The 22182-nt window shown below is 42.4% G+C and overlaps 1 protein-coding gene across 7 annotated transcripts in view; it reads left to right on the top strand.

The window, feature by feature from the left end:
- KCNQ1 (potassium voltage-gated channel subfamily Q member 1) overlaps nucleotides 1-22182 on the top strand; it is a 498864-nt gene that overhangs the window by 333639 nt on the left and 143043 nt on the right. For all 7 annotated transcript variants that reach the window (XM_053280897.1, XM_053280886.1, XM_053280881.1 and 4 more), the window contains 3 exons: nucleotides 14655-14749; nucleotides 16750-16796; nucleotides 18362-18423. In XM_053280897.1, coding sequence (XP_053136872.1) covers nucleotides 14655-14749; nucleotides 16750-16796; nucleotides 18362-18423 — 204 coding nt within the window. The remainder of the gene's footprint in view (nucleotides 1-14654; nucleotides 14750-16749; nucleotides 16797-18361; nucleotides 18424-22182) is intronic.

Here is a 22182-nt window from a genome sequence, read left to right as displayed (position 1 = left end):
TTTTTGTTGCTCTCCCCTGTCCCCCTAAGTGCTCCTTGCCTTCCAAAAATATGTCCTTAAGTGTTATGCAGCCTCAGGGCAATTGTAGAGGCATAGGAAAACAACAAAAATAATTCTTCCATCTCCCCCACCACTGTGCATGCTCAGCAACACTCTGGCAGAGAAGAGCAGCCTCTCTGAGCAGCTGTGTCCCACTCTGGATATCAGCCACTGATCCTGCAGGTGGCTGTGAGCTCAGTACAACTAAAAGGAAAATTGGCAATAAGCACAATCTTGGAATTTCTCAAACAAGTGCCCAGAAGCATAGAAGGTGGTTCTCCATGCTTGCCTCATACAAATAAGGCCTCAATGTGTATAAGCAGAATGGCTGGTAGAATACTATGCTATTGAGTCCCTGGGGAGCTCTGGAATTCTTCAGAAGCCCCATTCAGACAGTTAAAAAACACACCACAGTAACCATGTACAGCGGCACAAATGGGTCAGAAGTCCCACCGTCAACCCATCAATCACTGTTGCTCCCTTCTGCTCATGCTTAGAGCAGGGTTTGTCTGAATAGAGCAGAAGGGAGCAACAGTGATTGATGGGTTGCGGGTGGGACTTCTGACCCATTTGTACAGTAGTGGGAAGTACCCACTACTGTACATGGTTACAGTGGCACATTTTTAACTATCTGAATGGAGCTAGAGTCACACAGCATTCTGAAACAGGGGACATCTAAATTTATTTATTTATTTACATATTTTTATACTGCCCAAATCTTGCGTCTCTGGGTGGTTTACAACAAGATAAAAACAACATTAAAACATTAGTTAAAAACAAAACAAGAAATTTGAAACACAACAATTTAAAAATTTTAAAACAATATTCTAAAACATTAAAAACAATCAAAACAGTGTCAATTAAATTCCATGGAACTTGCCATCTCCAGGAATAAGGTACATCCATTAAAATGAATCACATCTTCTCCAATCTCTGAAATTAGTTAATTGAGACTCATCCTTCCCCTTCACAAGGCACAGATTTGTTAGGACTCAGGAAACAAAGTGTACTTAGAGACAATGAAATTATGCATTAGTGGAATACACATGGTGAACTGCAATATCTGACACCACAGGATCAGATATTCTAATGTTTTAGAGTCATTTGCAAACATCCTCTCTTACTTAGTTATTTTAAAATATTGTGGTCACATCTTCAGATTCATATATATGTTTGAATTGGCTCTAAGACTACAATCCTATGTACACTTCCCTAGAAGTAGGGATTTATTGTGGCTGTGAATTATTTATTGTTACCTGTGAAGGTGAAAATGGATGACAGCTTTCTGGATTTCTGCACAAGAAATGAAAGCAGAAGCAGAAGAGGAAAAACATAAACCAGTTCAGGGACTCTGCTGTAATCCTAAACCAGTTGTAGTGGAGAAGAGTGGATGATCAGTGCTAAGTAAGTTCTGGTGTAATCTGTGGCCCACAGGATTCTGGTCTGAATCCTAATATATGGCTTGTGGAGAAACAGGAAAATTAGTTTGCCTCAGATATCTGGGTGATTAATTCCAAGTATTCTAAAGTACACATGGCTACTTGGGTAGCTACAAACATATCTCTGCTGTTCTTTTAGTATTCTGCCTTGAGCTGTAAAGCAAAATTTGTGGCTAGTCTGGAGTGGATTAAAAAAAATTGTTCTTTCCTCAAACTTTGCTCAGCTCAGGCACAATGCAGTTTAAAAAATGGATCCTGGCCCAACCCAATAAGTAACACAGTTGGCTGTCCAGGGTGACCAAATCCCAGAGGCTCCAGGCCAATCAGAAAATCCTCTAGGGAGAACAAAGCCCCTTTCCTGAGCTTTGGGACAGTATGATCTGGCGGGAAGAGGAGATTGTCCCCACACACATAAACATAAACACACTTTACCCATTTGCAGCCTCATCTCCCTTATTTTGCACAAATGAATTGAATGAAAGTTTCTTCTCTGTGGTTGCCAGGAGTCGACACTGTCTCGGCGGCACAATCTTTCCTTTCTTTTTCTTTTCTTCTCCTTACTCCATTCACTCATATGGAACAGGGAACAGAGTATGCAAACAGGAAAGCTTTTGAAGGATGAAAGACACATACATACACCCGCTCATATTAAAATATGGTGACGGGGGCCAAATTTAATTTTCACCGATAGTCACAAAAGAGCATGAGTTAGCCCTGGATGGGGCCTTAATTCTTCCATTGTTGTGGTGGTACTTTATGGGAGCTGCTTCTGTATGGCCTGTTCCTACACCAGGAATAGCCACATTCTGTTATTAGATTTTCTAATGAAGCATTTCTTTAATAGGTACGCTTTCAGTTAATGAAACCAGTTCTCAATAATAGAGGTGTGCACAAACCACTGGGTCTCAGACCGGTTTACCTCAAAGCAGGCTGGTTTGATAGTTTGATTGTGAACTGGACTGGAGGAGGTCTGGTCCACAATCGAACCAAACCAAGCCTGGTTCGTAATCAAGGTGGACTGGTTTGTAATCAAGAGGCTATACTTGTCAAAGAGAATCCATTCAGGATTCCCTTTTACAAGCAAAGGGGTGGGGAAGTCATTGAAAAGTCTTCCAAAGGGTGGCTGGGAAAGGGCAGTGAGAGGGCTCATTTAAAAGAAGAAGAATGATTTTACTGGCCCAGCTGCTGCCACCATTCCCCAAAGCCCCCCTGACACATGGGCACAAACCACATTGCTGCCATGCAGGCAGGTTGCTGGAGGGAACGCCACACTCTTCGGCTGCCCCAGAGGCAGGGGTGTAGGGAGCTTGGCTGTGGCCAGAGGACAAGTCCTCCGACAGCTCCCTCACCCTTAGACTTTACAATTGTGGTGTTCCCCCTTCCCCCTAGGCTTTACAATCCCAAACCATGCCCCCTGTGTCTGATGTTAGACATAAGAGGTGGGGCCAGTGCCAAAGAAGGGGCCCATCAGCCCTGGAAGAGCTTCCCTTCCCCAGTAAGCTGTTCATGTAATCCATGACTGGAGCTCCTTTCCCTTTCATGAACCACTGACTGGGGAAAGGAAGCTCTGACAGGGCTGACAAACCCCATCCACTGTATTGGCCCCACCCCCTTGCATCTGACATCAGATGCAGGGAGTGGGGCCACTGTCCAGGAGAGAGTCTGTTTGGACCTTCTCCCATCCCTCCCCACTCAGCATTTCAGTGAAACACTGGTTGGGGAAGAGAGGGACATGCCTTGTGCTCCCAGCCAGTGAGTGTGTCATTCGACAGCTGGGTGAGGGAAGTAGCAAGGGGGCACTCGCTGGATTCCCCTTTACAAGCATAGCCCCTCAAATCACCATACCAGTTCAGTCGAATGGAGCAGACCGGCCAGTCAGTTTGCCTGAACTGGTTTACAGACTAGTGGTTTGGTTCAAATTCGGTCTGAATTTGAACTGAACTCCAAATTTCAGTTTGTACGCACCCCTACTCCATAAAAGCCTTGTCTTGCATCCGTGTAACTTCTTGCTACTTAAAATTAATAATAATAAGCTTCTGTATATGGTGGGGGAAAGCTAAAAATATAGTTTGGGGTTCCAGTGATGACAAGGATAACTGACATCTCTCATGTGGTTTACAGTGATGTCACCAGATGCCCTTGATGTATTTATAGCTTTATATTTCAAAGTGTTACTGCAAACTGTGCTGTGCTTTATACGTAATTCAGTTACCTTACTAGGAATTGTATATGTAGTTTTCTGTAATAACTTCAGAGGGCTTTCTGGCAAACAAAATAGTTCAAAGTTCTTTGTACTTCAAAGAATGTTGCACACACTTGTACTTGGCTATTGTTTGGTTATACTCTTCAGCATTTCCTGTAGCTCAGACATCCCTCTCTTCTTTCCCATTTTGACTCTGAGGGAAGCACTGCATACATGCAGCTGCTACACACTTAACCAAATGGAGAATAACAGTATGCAGCAGCTGACCACATATTTTATGTATCCCATTCTGTGCGGTGCCTTCTGCAAACACTTTTCCTGCCCATTACGCAGAAAATTCTAACTCTAACATAATTATTACCATCAGCAGCATTCCTAATTAGAAAGGTCAGGAGGAGGGGTGGAATAAAGCAAACAAGACATAACAGAAAACAACAAGATACAGCATAGAAGGTATATTTTCATCACTGTTTAGGATCTGGGACTTCCAAAGTTGTCCACTTTCACAACCCTCCTACACCTTAGCATGTTCAAAATAAGTTCCCAGTTAATGATACCTGACTGACATGTTGTGAAATCAGTACAGTTTCCAGGATGTGCTGATGATCTCACTATGTTGGAGTGCAGAAAATGTCTGTGGCTGATTCACATTGTCATTCTGATGCGGTAAGGTCACAGGGTGACTGCACCTCCTGCCACAAGCACAAATACACTTTTTGTGGGGTAGTATTATATATATATTATATTATACATACATACATTATATTATACATACATACACACACGCACACAGGCTATTCACACGGGCAACCCTACCCAGGCTTGCACAACCCTACTAGCCCCTCTGGGTAGCCTAGGTTTTTGTCCTGAGCTATTACCCAAGTAAAATGGTAATAGCCCGTGGCACCCTTCTATCCCAGTGATGTGTCTGCTTAGGCTGCCTGCAGCCCAAGTAGAGACAGAGCCAGGTGCCTAGAACACCTGGCTTTTGGAGAAATCCCCCAATGTGTTGTTCTGCTTGTTCGGTGCACTGAGGGATTCCTGGAGGCTAGTCTGTGTCTCCCCAGCCTCCAGATGGCCATGCATGCTCCCAGCAGTGCCAGTTGTGTGGGTACCACATAGTCAAAAGCCACTTCAGGATTGTCTGCGGGGAAGGTAAGAATGCGGGTGCTTTTCCTCCAGCCCTTCCCAACTCTGGCATTATGGTCTTGTGAATGACCTTAATTTCATGAATTTCACTTTAGTCTGTACTAGAACTAGTATGGTGACGTGGGCTGAATGTTGAACTAGGACTTAGGAAACCTGCATTCAAATTCCTGCTTAACTTTCTTTGGGCCACTCACAGGCCTGTTATAAGGGTATTTGGGTGGAGTATGTCTATATGCTACCCTGAGCTCTCTGAAGGAACCAAGAGATAAAAATAAATCATCACACTTTAAAAGCAGGCAATAGTGTGTTAATTGATTACTTATATTAGACCTATGTCATTTTCTACCATGGGAACATTCCAGCTAACTGATGAAATTTCACATCTCGTTGATTCCAATGAGAGAGTTAAGCACTTACCTAAAGCCCTATTAGATGATTCTAAAACTGTACCCAGGATGGTGGTGGTGGTGAATGAAAATGAATCAGCTAGCCCTGCCTCCCTCCACCCACAGATATGCTTTTTTGCTGTCCTGAGGTTCACTAGTTGTACCAACAGGGCAGTGCTGAATCCCAAGAGAGCAGGTGTGTTTAAAAAGCAGCCCTTCTCTCCTTGGTGCACAACACACTGTGTTACACACACAGACACTGGGTCAGGCCACAAAAGGGAAGGGGGTTACAAGCACCTCCCATATCTTCTACACAGGCATAGAATGAAAGTTCCAGGTTTGTCGCTTGACCAAACCTAGCAAGGAGGGCTGGATGTGGAAACTGGAAACACACAAACGCCTCTCATTCCCTCTCACAGCCTGGTGCAATGAATGCCCTTGGCTGCATGCTGCAGGGGAGAGAGGAGAAATGGGCCTTTTTAATGCCCTGTGATGCTTACTTTATTATTATTATTTCTTACTCAGCAGCAAACCTATTTATCTGGAAAAAAGCATGTATGGGATCTCAAATGCTGTGTTTTCTTTTAAAGTATGTAGGTGCAGGGCCGTAGCAAGGTTGGAATGGGCCCAGAGACCAGATTTTAAAATGGGCCCCTCGCTGATATACACACACAAACACACTTCACAATATATAGTGCATTCACACTCACATCCCCATTATGAATACACTGAATATCTAGTTCACATTGAATCTAGTTCACAGGCGTGGATCTAGCAGGAAATTACAGGGGGTACAACAAGAATCCCCCCCCCATAAAAGATCCCCCCAATATAGATATTGGGGCTGGGATTTTCTTTCTCTTGCAAATACACTATGCCAGGGGGTATCAAACTAAAATTTGGTGGTGAGCCAAATTAGATTCTGATGCACCTCTGGTGAGCCACACATAGCCTTGCACCCACCTCAAGCCACCTATCTTCCTCCTCCTCTCTGCTCTTTCTCTCATTCCTCCCCCCCCCCTTAAATTAGCTGAATTCACTACCTTTTACACTAAAATACACTCAGGGAAAGATTGATTTTTTTATTTTTTTAGAAGAAATTCAGAACATACCTGCTAATACCAGCTTTTGCATGGAACATCCTACAACTCTTCCTCTCTCCCTTACAAAGGTGTTGCTAGGTACTTAAAAGATCCAGGGCTTGGGCCCACAGCTTCCCCACATTTTGATAATGAAACCTTTTCATGCTCTCTTAAAGGTATCCAACACTCTCCTCCCCACTAGCTTGCTTCACAGCTAAAAATGAATCTCCTTTTTCTCCTGCATCAGATTTCTCCTGTATCCTATGTACACAGCTGAGAACCAGTGTGGTATAGTGATTAGAGTGTCAAGACTAGAACGGAGGACTTACGTTCCCCATTCAGTCATGAAACTCACTGTGGGACTTCAGCTGAGACACTTTCTCTCCCTTCCAAACCTGCCTTACAGGATTGTTGTGAGGATAAAAGTGAGGAGGAAGAACATGTACACTACACGGACCCCTTTGGAGTCAGAACACATTGTCGCAAAATATAGGCTGTTCTCAGTAAAGTTACTTTTTGTATTTGGCTGATGGTGATTTCTGTGGCCCCTATGGTGTTGAGGTGCTCTTCAAGGTCTTTTGGAATTGCACCTAGGGTGCCAATTACCACTGGGATTATTTTGGTCTTTTTCTGCCACAGCCTTTCAATTTCAATTTGTAGATCTTTGTATTTTGTGATTTTTTCTATTTCTTTTTCTTCTATTCTGCTACCCCCTGGTATTGCTATGTCGATTATTTTAACTTGTTTTTCTTTCTTCTCGACTACAGTTATATCTGGTTTATTGTGTGGCAGATGTTTGTCTGTTTGTAGTCGGAAGTCCCATAATATTTTTGCATCTTCATTTCCTACCACTTTTTCAATTTTATGGTCCCACCAATTTTTGGCTACAGGTAGCTTGTATTTTTTGCAGATGTTCCAGTGTATCATCCCTGCTACCTTGTCATGCCTTTGTTTGTAGTCAGTCTGTGCGATCTTTTTATAACAGCTGATTAGGTGGTCCACTGTTTCATCTGCTTCTTTACAAAGAAGGCACTTGCTGTTTGTTGTGGATTTTTCGACTTTGGCTCTTATTGCATTTGTTCTTAGTGCCTGTTCTTGCGCAGCCAGTATTAAACCCTCTGTGTCTTTCTTCAAGTTGCCATTCTTAAGCCATTGCCAGGTCTTGGTGATGTTTGATTTTCCACTTATATTGTGCAAATATTGACCATGCAGTGGCTTAATTTTCCATTTTTCTGCTCGGTTCTTGACTTGTTCTTTCTTGTAGGCCTGCTTTGTTGCATTGGTGTTGAATAGTTTTTCGTTCTTGACCATTTGAAGTGCATCTTCTTCACTGTCCTTGATATAGTCTTCAAGGCCTCTTTTCTCCTCCTCTACTGTTTGATGGACTTGCAGCATTCCTCTTCCACCTGAGCTGCGAGGGAGGTATAGCCTATCTACATCACTGCAGGGGTGCAGAGCATGGTTGATGGTCATGATTTTCCTGGTCTTACGATCTAGCATCTCTAGCTCTGCCTGGGTCCAGTCTATTATTCCTGCAGGGGATCTGATAACAGGTATAGCCTAGGTGTTTATGGCGTGTATGTTGTTCCTGCCATTGAGTTTGGACTTTAGGATTTTTCTAACTCTCCTGATGTATTCACTTCCAATTTTTCTTTTAACTTCAGTGTGTGCAATGTTATCAGCCTGGAGAATGCCCAGGTATTTGTAATGTTATTTATCTTCCAGGTTCTTGATGTTGCTTCCATTAGGCAGTTCTATTCCTTCTGTTTTTGTTATTTTTCTTCTGTTCATTATTAATGCAGCACACTTGTCTAGTCCAAACTCGATTGCTATATCGCTACTGAATATACGGGCAGTGTTTAGCAGAGATTCGATTTCTGACTGGGACTTTCCATACAACTTCAGATCATCCATGTACAGCAGATGGTTTATTTTACTTGATGTTTTAGATGTTTGGTATCCGAGGCCTGTTTTGTTTAGTATTTGTGAAAGTGGGGTCATGGCGATTACAAACAATAGAGGGGATAGTGAGTCCCCTTGGAAAATACCTCTTCTAATGCTAACCTGTCCAAGTGTCTCGCCATTGATTGTTAACTGTGTACTCCACATGCTCATTGCTTTTTTAATAAATATCTGAATGTCTTTGCTGACACCAGTTGTTTCTAAACATTTTAGTATCCATGTGTGAGGCAATGAGTCGAAGGCTTTCTTGTAGTCAATCCATGCAACACTTAGATTTGTTTTTCTTCTCTTGCAATTTTCTAAAATCATTTTGTCAATCAGCAGCTGGTCTTTTGTGCCTCTGGTGTTCGGGCAATTTCCTTTCTGTTCAACTGGAAGCTGTTTGTTAGTTAATAAGTGTTGCATTACTTCTTCTGCTATTATTCCAGTTAATTCGGTTAAGCGACGTTTCTTCCAGTAACCTTGCAGTCTCCAGCCCTGGTTGCTCAACCGAAGATCCTGAGTCCTGTTGCCCACTTGCCACCAGATGTCCAGGGACTATAGCACCTGGCGTGGTCCTTGTTGACCCGGGCAACTACCGATCTGGTATAGATTTATTAAAGTTACGTCTCACCATATTGTTGATGGGAGAGGCACTCTTTGTCTGGCTCCTCTGGTGAGACCTGTCCAGTATGGTTGGACCTCTGGCATAGCTCTCACCTTCCTCAGAGCACACAAGCCCCACAACCACGCCAAGGTAGTGCCTCACTGGGGGTATTATTATTATTATCTCTTGTTTACACAGTCAGACAGGTGTTATTGACTGGTTTGTTTTATCCAGACATCGAGTCCTTCCCAAGGACCTAGGATGGCTGAATGATATCGTCACAGAATATAGGCTGTTCCCAGTAAAGCTGCTTTTTGTAATTGGCTGATGGTGATTTCTGTGGCCCCTATGGTGTTGAGGTGCTCTTCAAGGTCTTTTGGAACTGCACCCAGGGCGCCAATTACCACTGGGATTATTTTGGTCTTTTTCTGCCACAGCCTTTCAATTTCAATTTGTAGATCTTTGTATTTTGTGATTTTTTCTATTTCTTTTTCTTCTATTCTGCTACCCCCTGGTATTGCTATGTCGATTATTTTGACTTGTTTTTCTTTCTTCTCGACTACAGTGATATCTGGTTTATTGTGTGGCAGATGTTTGTCTGTTTGTAGTCGGAAGTCCCATAATATTTTTACATCTTCATTTTCTTCAACTTTTTCAATTTTATGGTCCCACCAATTTTTGGCTACAGGTAGCTTGTATTTTTTGCAGATGTTCCAGTGTATCATCCCTGCTACCTTGTCATGCCTTTGTTTGTAGTCAGTCTGTGCGATCTTCTTACAACAGCTGATCAGGTGGTCCACTGTTTCATCTGCTTCTTTACAAAGGCGGCATTTATTATTATTATTATTATTATTATATAAAGTAAATAATAAATAATAGAATAGTTAGGTACAAGAAGTTATCAAGACAGTTTACATAGGAAAAACAAGAATAAAATGGTTCCCTGTTCCCTAAGAAGAAACATAAGGTAGACCCCAGCAGCAGCCACTGGAGGTGTGCTGGGCTGGGGTTGGATTGGGCCAATTGCTTTCCGTCTGCAAAATGTAAGAGAGTCACTATTTTAGAAAGGTTCCTGTTTGCCCAGTTAGCAGTAGGTTTGTTTTGAGTCCTAACTTTAGCTCTATTCACATGTTATTTAAATGCATGTATAATCTGTGTGCAGTGTAGGTGCATACAGTTATACATACATTATGCTGAAAAAAAATATAACAATACACTTCCTATCCATACTTGCATTTGAGAGGGCCTGTACCCAGATTCACTTTTAAAATGAACACATGTATAGTTTTGCAAAAGATCTCTGAACTCAGAAGGTGGTTCCAACCTTGAACTGGTATGTTAAGGGATGCCAAAGGACAGATAGTAACTGATTCAGAGAAGATCAAGCAGAGATGGAAGGAGTAAACTGAAAATCTGTACAGCAGGGACATCAACATCCAAGATACTCTAGAAGGTATTCCCTACTTGCAAGAACTTCTAGTACGGGAAAATGAAATTAGATCAACACTCTGGTCATTACCAAGTCAGAAGGCTACAAGAATTGATGGAATAGCTACAGAAATATGGCAAACAGAAGAAGAATCAGTCAAGGCTCTAACCAAACTATGCCAGCAAATTTGGAGAACAACACAGTGGCTGGCCGACAGATTGGAAGAGATCAGTCTACATACCCATACCAAGGAAAGGAGACTTAACAGATTGTGCAAAGAATCATACAATATACTTAATAGCATACTTCATATGCTAACAAAATAATGTTCAGAATAATCCAAAACAGATTAGAGCCCTACGTGGAAAGGGAAATGCTGAATGTCCAAGCTGGTTTCAGAAAAGGCCAGGGAACAAGAGACATCATTGCCGATGCACGCTGGATGATTGAGAAAACAAAAGAATACCAGAAAGAAGTCAATATGTGCTTTATTGACTACAGAAAAGCCTTCAATTGCATCGACCATGTCAAGTTGTGGAATATGGGTGACCCAGAAAATCTGATTGTTCTCATGAGAAACCTATACACAGGACAGGAAGCCACAGTCCAGATGGAACACGGTGAAACAGACTGGTTCCAGATCGGCAAAGGAATAAGACAAGGCTGTATACTTTCTCCTTCTTTATTCAGTTTATATGCTGAACACATACTGAGAGAAGGTGGATTGGAAGAAGATGAGCGTAGTTTTAAAGTGGGAGGAAGAAACATCAATAACTTTTGCTACGCTGATGACAGCACTCTGATAGCTGAGAATGTGGATGATCTGCAGGCTCCAGTAGTGATAGGCAAGGAGCACAGTGAAAAAATTGGACTACGACTAAACATAAAGACTAAATTAATGACAACGGTCAAGAAATATGCCACAGACTAGCACTTGGTAGGGCTGCAATGAAGGCCTTGGAAAGGCTATTTAGATGCCATGACGTGTCTATACCTACAAAGATTAGAATCGTTCAGACAATGGTTTTTCCTGTGATGATCTATGGATGCGAAAGTTGGACTTTGAAGAAGCAAGATAGAAAAAGTATTAATGCATTTGACATTTGGTGCTGGAGAAGATTTTTGAGGAAAGAAAAGAAGAGGATGACCAGCAGCAAGGTGGATGGACTCCATTACGATAATGAATGCACCACCTAGAGACCTTAAAAGCCAAGTTGAGGACAGATCATCCTGGAGAGAATCTATTTATGTGGTCGCTAAGAGTTGACACAGACTTGATGGCACTTAATCAATCAAAATAGTTATTCACACAAAAACATATACAGATGTACAGACAAACCCAGAGTATGGCCTGAAGGCACAGATTGTAGCAACTTTGCTGAAGCTAAGCAGGTCTGGGTCTGGCAAGTATCTGTATGGGAGCCCTATGTATGCTACCTGAAATTCCACTGGGGGGGAAATGATATAAATTTAATAAAATACTTATTTATATCCAGGATATATTGCTGCCTTTGCAAGGGAGGAGAACTGGTATTATGGTAGCAAGCATGAATTGTCCCCTTTGCTAAGTAGGGTCTGCCCTGGTTTGCATTTGAATGGGAGACTACATGTGAAAATTTTAATATATTCTCCTTTGGGGATGGGGCCGCTTTGGGAAGAGCATCTGTATGCTTACATGCAGAAGGTTCCAAGTTTCCTCCCTGGCATTGCCAAGATAGACCTGAGAGAGACTCCTGCCTGCAACCTTGGAGAAGCCTCAGTTAGTGTGTGCAGACAATACTGAGCTAGATGGACCAATGGACTCAGTAGAAGACAGGATCCTATGTTCTAGACACCTGACCACTAACACAACATGGATACAGCTATAATTAATTATAACAACTATTCCATTTTGTTTGCTTAACTGTACTGTCAGTACCAAAATAGTTTAACTCTGTGGATAAAGGAAAGTCCTAGCTTCCCAGATATATACATACCACTCGCTTCTAGCACAAGTAACCTGAAGTTGGTGCACTTTAATATGTTTCAGTAATTTTAAGAGGTGTTTTACATGCATCGGTTTACATTTCTTCTCTCTGATCTTTGTACTGTATTTATGGTTACGAAATAATTTCATTTTAAAAGCAGAGGGGGGAAGCCTGTATAACCTTTATAAAATTATAAAAGGGTTTTTAAAACATAATGAAAACAACCTTTCCAAACTATATATAGCAAAGCAAAACACACAATCATGTTTAAGGTGGTGCAAATGTCTCTACAGAAATGCCAGTACCCAACATTTTGTCATATTCTTGTGCACAGTTCCCCAGTCTTAGGCCCTCAGATGTTGTTGGACTACAGATCCCATCATCCCCAGCCACAGTGGCTGAAGGCCATTAGGGATGGTGAGGGTTGTAGTCCAACAATATCTGAGAACCCAAGGTTGGGAAAACCTGCTCTAGAGTGACTTGAAACAGAGGGGGCTATATAGAAAAGAACATGTTTCATTCTGAATGGCAAAAATCAACAAGGGTATTGCTACCCTCCACCCCAATAATTCAAAATAAGAATTCTAGTATTATAATGCCTTTATACAAATCTTTGCTTTGGCCACACTTGGAGTACAGCGTACAGTTCTGGTCACCGTATGTTAAGAAAGTTATTGTAGAACTGGAAAAGATGCAGAAGAGGATAACTAAGATGATCAGGGGCCTGGAGCACCTTCCTTATGAGGCAAGGCTACAGCATCTGGGGCTCTTTATTTTGGAAAAGAGGGGACTACAAGGATAAATGATTGAAGTGTATAAAATTATGCATGGAGTAGAGAGAGTGGACAGAGATAAATCTTTCTCCCATTCTCACAACACTAGAATCAGGGGCCATCTCATGATACAGAAGGTTGGGAAATTTAGGACTGTCAGAAGGAAGTAATATGGAATTCTCTGCCATGGGATGTGGTGATGGCCACTAGCTTAGATGGCTTTAAAAGGAGCTTAGACAAAATCATGGAGGACAGGTCTATCAATGGCTATCAACAGGTGTATCAATGGTCTAGTGGCTATAGGCCATCTCCAGCTGCAGAGACATGATGCCCCTAAATACCCATTGCAGGGGAGTAACAGCAAGAGACTGGTCATGCCCTCACCTCTTGCTTGTGGGCTTTCCAGAGGCATCTGGTGAGTCACTGTGTGAAACAGGATCCCAGACCTGATAGGCCTTGGGCCTGATCCAGCTGGGCTGTTCTTATGAAAGGCAGTTTGCTAGTATATAATAAGCTGAGTTTCACCACTTTAAAATCAGATAGCCAGCTAGTGAAACCTTTGAGACCACACCATTAATTAACGGAGTGGAAGATTGTACATGTTCATATTTCCACACAACCCCTGCAGTTTTAAAAGCATGCAATAGCATGTGACAGAGAACACTTCAAAGGTGTGATTAATATGTGGTATACTATTTTCCAGATATGGTTCACCTCTGTCTTATTCCCTATAGCAATCTATTTTTAACTGCATTAAAAATAAGTCATGGTTTATTGAATGGGCTTCTTTTTGGCCAGGAGATGAGCTGGCAGACTATGAAAAGGGGAACAGCAGCATCCAATACACTCACAGGCAATTTTTCCCCCTAAGGGAGGAAAGGAAACTACTTGTGTAAAGAAGATTCAAACTAGCTGAGACACTATCACTGCACCTTAATACAGAATTCCACACTCAGTTTATTTTTTTAAAAACTCACATATATTACTGTAATTTTAAAAAGTCACCCCTGCCCTCTACTTTTCTAAAGTTGTATGAGACAACTGAAGAGAGAAGATTAGCTTTCAGATCCAACTGTTTCAGTTACCAACCAACCAACAATACCAACCAACAATGAGGTCATTCTAATGACTTCACGCCACCACTGGAGAGGTCTGCAGAGAAGACGAGCATCATTGTCTTTGCCTTCACTGTGCTGCGTACCCACACGAGCATCAGCGAGGTGAAGGCAAAAGCTGGGAGGACTCCCCCCCTCCCACATCCAAGGGTGCCCCACACCACGAGTGTGGTGGCTGCTCTCAGGAGTAGCCACCATGCTTGGTGAGGCTGCTTTCCCTCCCGGCTTGCTCCCGGAAATAGCAGGGTGCCAGGCAGAAGCCTTTTTACCCGGGGGGTGACTCTTCACACCATTGCCTACCAAAGTAAAGTGAACCACATGTTTGTTCTACCTTGGTAAAATGCCAGGAAAGAAAGTTGGTCTACCCTCTTCTGGAGCAGCCACAAGCCCTCCGCTCCTGTCGCTGTGGATAACACGAGCTGCCAGACGTCATGACCCAGGTAGCTCATATCATGAGAACAGCCTCAATGTATGCTGTGCATTATTGAATTTAACAAGTGTTTCATTCCTTTCCATTTTTACAGCAAGCTAGAAAGCCTTATGATGTACGTGACGTTATAGAGCAATATTCTCAGGGTCATATCAACTTAATGGTGCGAATAAAAGAGCTTCAAAGAAGGTATGGTTCTGAATCCAGCCTCCAATGCTGATGAGTAACTTTTTAATTTTAATCTGTAGGCAGAGGGTATAAGGAGTTGAGCAATTGCATATTCTAATATGGGCCAGCCAAACTGTGACTGACCATAGTAAGAAGGGTGCATATGTGGGCAGTGGAGGTGGACTGTATGTTATCAAGGAGGAAAAACAAAGGGGAAAGACATTTTTGTGGGAAATGCAATGCTAGATGATCAGGTGTGTTTGCAGATGTTTGTGTAGAATATTTCCCTAGGTAGGCCTCTGGGCCACTAAAGGCAGAATTAGGGTGACACAAACACATGATTCTCAAGCATGTGTTTTCCAGTTAACAGTGATGGAGGGGGATGAACAGGGGAAGAAGCAGTAGAGAAGAGGGTATGTTTAACCATTCCTCTGCCCACTGATTCTCCTTGCAACTCCTCCCCATCACTCCTCCCCTGCAACTCTCCCAGGCTTCTTCCTCCAACTCAGAGGCGTAACTAGGGAAAATGGCGCCCGGGGCAAGCACTGAAATGGCGCCCCCCCGCGCCCCCCCCCGCGCCACAACATACTACATTATACTTAGGTTTTTCCTCACAAGCGCCCGCCGCCGCCGCCAAGCCAGGCCACTGACTGGCCGCCAGGCGCCAGCAAAGCAATGGGGGGGGCGCAGGCAGCGCAGAAGGGACCGCTCATGGGGGATGGGCTGCCGACGCGCTCCCTTGACTGCTGCAGCGCTGCTGCACTGAGCAGGAAACATTTGTATTAACCAAAAAAAATTTAAAAAATTAAAAAAAATTTTGTCATGTCGGCGCCCCCCATGTGACCAGAAAAGATGGCACCCGGGGCACGTGCCCCCCCTGCCCCCCCTATAGTTACGCCTCTGCTCCAACTGGGTTTAGGTCCAGTCCCAGAGCCAGCTGAAGTGAAACAGGAATGATGGGCTGAGGGGAAGAGTTGCAGGAGAAAATTGGTGGCTGAGGGAAGAGTTAAGCACCCGCCTGTCAACTCTCCCCTTTAGATTCCTCAATTAACATTATAAGGCAAATAAGGGTCAATAACCTAACTAGTGCTGTTTGTGTGCAGCACATGTATAGTGGATATACTCCTGCTTCTGAAGCGTGGATGTTCCATGCATGGGGGACAGTTTTTGCCAATCTTTCCTTCCCCTCGAAGCACTCTGTATAACTCACAAATATGTCCCTGAGAATTGCACAGCCCTCAGAGACATATTTGTGTGCTACAGAGAGCTCGCAGATGCTTCTTTTGATTGCATACAGTATGTGCAGGATTAGATAGGATGTTGGCTATGGAGTTGGGAGTCCTCTGTTTGCTTTATATCACCCAACTCTTCCCTCAGGGGAAATTTCACTGAGCTAGATTTGTGCTGGACAAAAGAAGTAGGAAGGGAAAATGTGACTATGTGACAGGGCCTTGGGCTATTCTCATATTATGCTGTTTTTCCCTGTGCCTCTCATCTTCCGTTTTATCCAACTTACCTACAGAGACTAGGAAATTCCCTTCCCCCTGTATAAATGTATGCTTTTTCCTATCCAGGCTAGGCCTTTTAATAGAGTAGGACAAAAATCAGAATAAATAAATATTGAGTAGGATTGTGTAAATATAAAATGCCTACAAAAATTGCAGTACTGCTGCCAGTGAACCTGTTTTTACTTAAGCATCTGGTTCTGCAATATGTATATTCTTTTCAATAAAAAGCCAGATTTCTTCAGTAGTGAAATCCTGCCAATGTACAGTTTTAAGAAGAGTTAACAGACTGCAGTAAGTCTTAGTGGATGAGCAGCTTCTTCACAAAAACATATTTGGATCAGACACTCTCCTTAACAGTCACAGTACAAAGTTCAAAGGACTGATGCAAGTGAGGCCATAGCTATGCAAGAGCTTCTTTCTTCATATGCTATGACTGAAGAAGCAGCCATTCAGTCAGTTTTAGTCTGAGGAAGTTTTTATCCTGTTATTGATATACCTTTTCTTTCTCATCAGGCTGGACCAATCTATAGGAAAACCTTCACTTTTCATTTCCATCTCAGGTAAGTCACCATGTGTAGAGAATTACAAAACATGGATATATGTATAGGCTGGATTTAGAAATTGCTCTTCTGTTCCACATAACAGAGGAAGATAAGAATGTACCTAATGATCTGTTTATTAAATACCTTGTAGTAATGTTAATTAGCTTCATTTCTCACAAGTAAGAACCAGATAGGCTAAACAGCTGGCCTAAATTATTAGAGGGCCAGGTAACACAGTTCGGAATCCTGGTGATTCTATAATGCAATTAAATTATTGAGTTAGATAATATAGAAAATATATGAACGCACTAATTGCATGTTGAATTTTCATAGTGTTCAATTTCCAATGCAAAAGTTGGCATGCATGGGTGGGTGAAAGTGTTCTTTTAAAAAAGAAGAAGAAGAACCTACCTTCCACGCTTTGAATATTTGTTCATACCTGTCCAAAGTCATTGTTCACCCAATCTTGAAAGGCTTTGGCTATGTCATCTTAGCCAATTACGAATCACACAATGAACCGGATGAGTTCCTGTTGCCCCTGGCTTGTCTGGTGGCTACTCGGGAACAGGCCTTCTCCATTGCAGTCCCGGGGCTTTGGAATGTGCTGCCTGTTGAGATAAGAGCCTCCCCATCTCTGGCAACTTTTAAAAGGGCAGTTGAGACACATCTGTATGCCCAGGCTTTTAATTAGATACTGTTTTAATAGTTTTTAACCTTGTTTTAAATGTTAAATTATTGTAATGTTTTTAACCTTTTAATTTTGTTTTGTTTGTATTTTTTTATTTTAAACCACCCAGAGACATAAGTTTTGGGTGGTATACAAATATGTCAAATAAATAATATAAATAAATATAATCACTCACAACTGATTATGTGACCATGTCATTTTGGATTTTAAAAATCCTCTTATTGCCCTTTTTCTGGATTTTTCAAAATATGCTGCTTTTCTGCCCGAGGGCACCAGAAGTGGTATATAATAAGATAAAAATGCAATAACAGTAAATAATTAAAAAGAAAAAATGAATAAAAATAGCAACATATGAAGCATATCCAAAAATCTGGAGCAGCAAAAACCTGTTCCAAGCCAAATGCCCAGCAGAAGAGCATGGTTTTAACCACTTGAACAAAATGCAGGTCCAAAGCCTGGATACTGCAACCAAGGTCCAAGGTTTTCTTGGTCTCAGACAGTGATGCAACATGGCTCATGACCTCTGTTGATGGCCTCAGCAAGCAGGCAGGGCCATGTGGAAAAAGGTGGACTTCGAGATATCCCAGCCCCAGACCATGTAGGGCTTTTTACAAAGTTAGTCTTAAATGTAATTGACATTTAGTGAATTGAAAGTAGCTTTTCTGACTTAAAGCATAAAGGAAGCCAGAATGCACCCTGTACTTAAGGTTGGTAAAAGGCCAGGCTTCGGCAAATTCTGTTAAAGGAATTAAAAAGCTGCTCTTAGGTAATAAAATTACCCATCTGTCAGCAGTGTGCAATTAAGTCATTCTAGTAGACTAGTTAAATGTAGTCACATGGTCTATACTATTGTTACACTTGATATGTGTCTTTAAAAATGGTCTTTTCTGTGCAGAAAAAAACAAAGACCGAGGGACTAATACAATTGGTGCCCGACTGAACAGAGTTGAAGACAAGGTAGGCCTAAATTAGACTGTCAGTGAACAGGGATGGTGCCTTTATAAACAATACAAAATAAAGATATGATCAGTGCCTCTCTCTCTCTCTCTCTCTCTCCCCCTGCCTGTAAGATAATTAGTTAGTTTGATCTCAGGTGATGACACTGGAACAAGTTATCAACCAGTCTATCAAGCTATTCTCATAACCAGCAGGAACTGGGCTGTGGGGATCAGCCTCCCCTCCCTCTAAAGAGTTAACCAGAAGTGAACCCTTGTCTTGACTGACAGGCTGGTGAACTCCAGGGCTCAGCCAATCAGCACACCAGGTGGAACCTAGAGAGCTGTTGCCAGGAAGAAGGGAGCTTTTTGTTAGAGAAGCTAGGCTGGAGGTATACAGGAGGATATGTGGCCATGGAGGTTAGCTGCAGGAGGATAACTGTAAAGCCTGGGAAGACACGATTACAGGAAGCTTGGGGTTTTATCAGGAGTTTGGTGAATTCAAGGAACAGGGAAGTTTAGTCTAGGGAAAGGTTTTTGTAGTCAGACTTTTTGTTAGGGATATTATATTTCTTTGGTGTGTGTGCTCTGCATATTCTGGATACTGTTCTATTATAGTTCACCAGCAACATAATAATAATAATAATAATAATAATAAATAAGAAGAAGAAATAAGAAACACCTGCTTACACTCAGTACTCCCAGGGAATTGCAAAAGCTTCTGTAAACATTTAGGCATGCATTAAAACAACCTATTTTTGCAATCCTATGAAGTATTCTTATCTAAAAGCTGAGAAAGCATCAGCCAGAAGTCTGTAGTAATTGAATAAAACTTTTTTTAGTGGTTTTTTCTACAAGCCTCTCCAAGTTGGTTTTTAACTCAGGAAAAAGTGGGGTGGCTGAAGGGGGATTTCAGCCTTCAAACACATTCTCAAACGTTCAGCAGCTATCAGTTTTCTCACCATATGTAGGCTTGCACATAGAAGATTTTTGTACTTAATTTGAGCCAAATTAAGAGAGTTTTTTTCTGGGTTATCCCACACCAAGCCCAGAGAGTTTCTGTAGACAAAAGGGGTGGTGGTGGCAGCATTTTGAACCTACCGATAATACAGAATAGTTTTAGAAGAAGCCTAGCCAGGCTGCAAAGCAGGGATGATTCAGCATTTATTTCCCTCATGTGAGCTTGTTCTGAGATGACTTTAATTCCTTACATGGGCTAAGGGTGCCCAGCCTGGTTTCGGCAGCTCGTGATAACCAATGGGCTCAAGGGTGAGCCCGGTGGCTCCATGGTGGCAAGCCCGCTTGTGTTTCCACCCACTTAAATGAGGTTAATGGAGTGAGCACTCCGTCAACCTGGTTTTTCTGTTTGTGTGTCTGCCATAGCTGCTGTTATTGGGACTGTTGAATGATATAATATTGCTTATCTTGTATCCTATAAGCATGTAGATCTACTTAGAGGCATTATATATTCATTTACTCACCTTTCTCACTATGAAATGGTAATGCAATCATAACAATGTGAGCTGTCAGGCCTCAACAGGGGTTTGCTCTCAGCTTCTGGCTACCACAATAAAGCCAAGTCTAACTGGATAAGGGAGGTCAGAGTGGCATGTCTGGATCCAAGGAGCCAGAAGCAGCGTTGTGGCCAGAGCTGAGCCAAGAGTTGGTTTCCAAAGAGACAGTCAGGCAAGGCAGTGGTCGCTTCTACTAACAAGTGGCTCATACTAAGAAGTTACCTTAGAATGTCTGGCTTTTTCAGGTCAGGTAGATTTGGATTGGCCTGTGGAGTCAGCTGACCATACTAAGGGTGGTCTTGCAGTCCAAAGAATGCCATTAATCCAAATAGCTCAGTCTGCTGGGCTTGTTGAGAAACTAGAGCACTAAGTACTCTGAGGAACCAGAGTACTTGAGGTAAGATTCTGGAGACTGGCTTCTGGAGGCGATGTGCAGTAGTCAGGGACATATACCTGGCAATAAAAAGGGCTTTTGTGGGGAGAGGAGAGGAGCAAAAAATCGCCTCCCCACCCTTTTCCCTGCATACTGTACTTTCAAGGCAAGCCTCACCCACACCTAGTTCTTTGGCTGGACAAAGCTTTTGCTCCAACCTCATGATGTCAGCCATTATGTTGTCCATTCATACAAATGTCTGTACACATGTCTGTACATGTTACGTGAGTTACGGTTAATGTATTTATTTGAAAAGTGAACTTGAGTACAGGACCCCTCAAATTCAGGCTAAAGCTAGGAAGTGCACTACTGTATATGCATGGAACATAATGTGTGAATAACTGTACATATGTAAACTGTACACAGATTGTACATGCTTTGGACCTAACAAGTTAATAGGACTCATCTCTCACTTATCAGCATCACTCTGCTGCAGTCTGGTAAGAGTCTGAAATGTATTATTACTGAAAATCAAGATAAAAAGAGCTTTTGTCCTTCTGCTCTGTGGGAGGTTTCTGTACCCCCTGAGCTCACCTTAGGACACCTGTGCCATGGTTTTAAATGTATTTGCCACATTGGTCACACAGTATATAATTTGTTGTGCCTTAATTCTCAAGGCACACTGCTTCCCAGTTGATTTCTTGGCATATGTGTATCTGTTGAACCTAAAAAGTTCAGATGGCACATTATTGAGAAATAGCTAGCAAAGTTTACAATCCTTTTAGCCCAACAGGTAATATAAGGCAAAGAGTAAAAAGAACAAAGAGGAAATTAGGAGCTCTATCAAATGAACATTTCAAAGCATGCTATTCTGAACCTTCTCCTTCCTCAACTTTTTCACATCATCCTGAGTTATAAAACCACTGACATAAGTGGTATGTTCTGCACATTGGACCAGACGAATGGATATTCAGAAACAGCTTTTGATTCTGCATTGCTAGACTTCTTACAGAAGCCATTATATTTGGGGAGGGTTGGAAGATTACTAGCTTGTGGATGGAGAATGTTCCCATATGTTTTTCTAGATAAATACAAAGTAATCTAGCCACCCTGTGTAGGTTGATTTCTCCTTATATGCTGATCTTCAGCCTTAGGGCCAATTCACCATAGTAATAATTCATATGATTATTAGGGATGTGCAAACAGGTTTGAAACAAAGTCATGAGCTACAGGAGCTCTGTGGGAGTTCAGATGAACACTTTTGTATGTGCCGATACTTCCATTCACTTCACTAGGGACTTGGGAAAACTTCTGTGCCTTCCTACTTTTGCCTATGAGAAGTTTGTCTTCTCCATTGAATTGAATGTGGATGTCCTTTCTTGTAAAATGCTGTGAATCTCTTCCAAATTAACATGATTTTGCCATTAGTGATCCACGATAAATTTCGTAATGTATATTAATGTATACATTACATGAACAAACTTATCCAGCCTGGGGCAGGATGGGAGGAAGGCAGGAGCCTTCCTGCTTCCCCCCACATGACTGGTGCTGTTCCTGGCCCTCCCAGTGTCATGGGCCCACATAGCCAGTGTGCAAGTTCTCCGGCAGTGGCAAGAGTGAGGGGGAAATGCAGGCTGTATGCTCTTGCATCCCACAATACACCATGCAATAAGTGTGGTTCATTGGGGGATTTCCATGCTGCCAGGTGCTCCTTACACCCAACTCTATGGCTGCCCAGGCTTTAGGCAGCCTGAGCATCCACACAACCCAGAGAGGAGAGGGAGGTGTGCATGCCCTTCTTCCTTGCTTCTTCTTCCCCAGGTAGAAAATTCAGGCTACCCGGTCAAAGAGTGCTGGGATCGGGACTGATATCATATACCATTTTCTGAGTTTT

The sequence above is a fragment of the Hemicordylus capensis genome, chromosome 1 (genome assembly GCF_027244095.1).
Source record: "Hemicordylus capensis ecotype Gifberg chromosome 1, rHemCap1.1.pri, whole genome shotgun sequence".
In the NCBI taxonomy this organism is placed as follows: Eukaryota; Metazoa; Chordata; class Lepidosauria; order Squamata; family Cordylidae; genus Hemicordylus; species Hemicordylus capensis.
The sequence above is the reverse complement of the archived record's forward strand: the minus strand, read 5'-3'. Positions and strand labels throughout refer to the sequence as shown.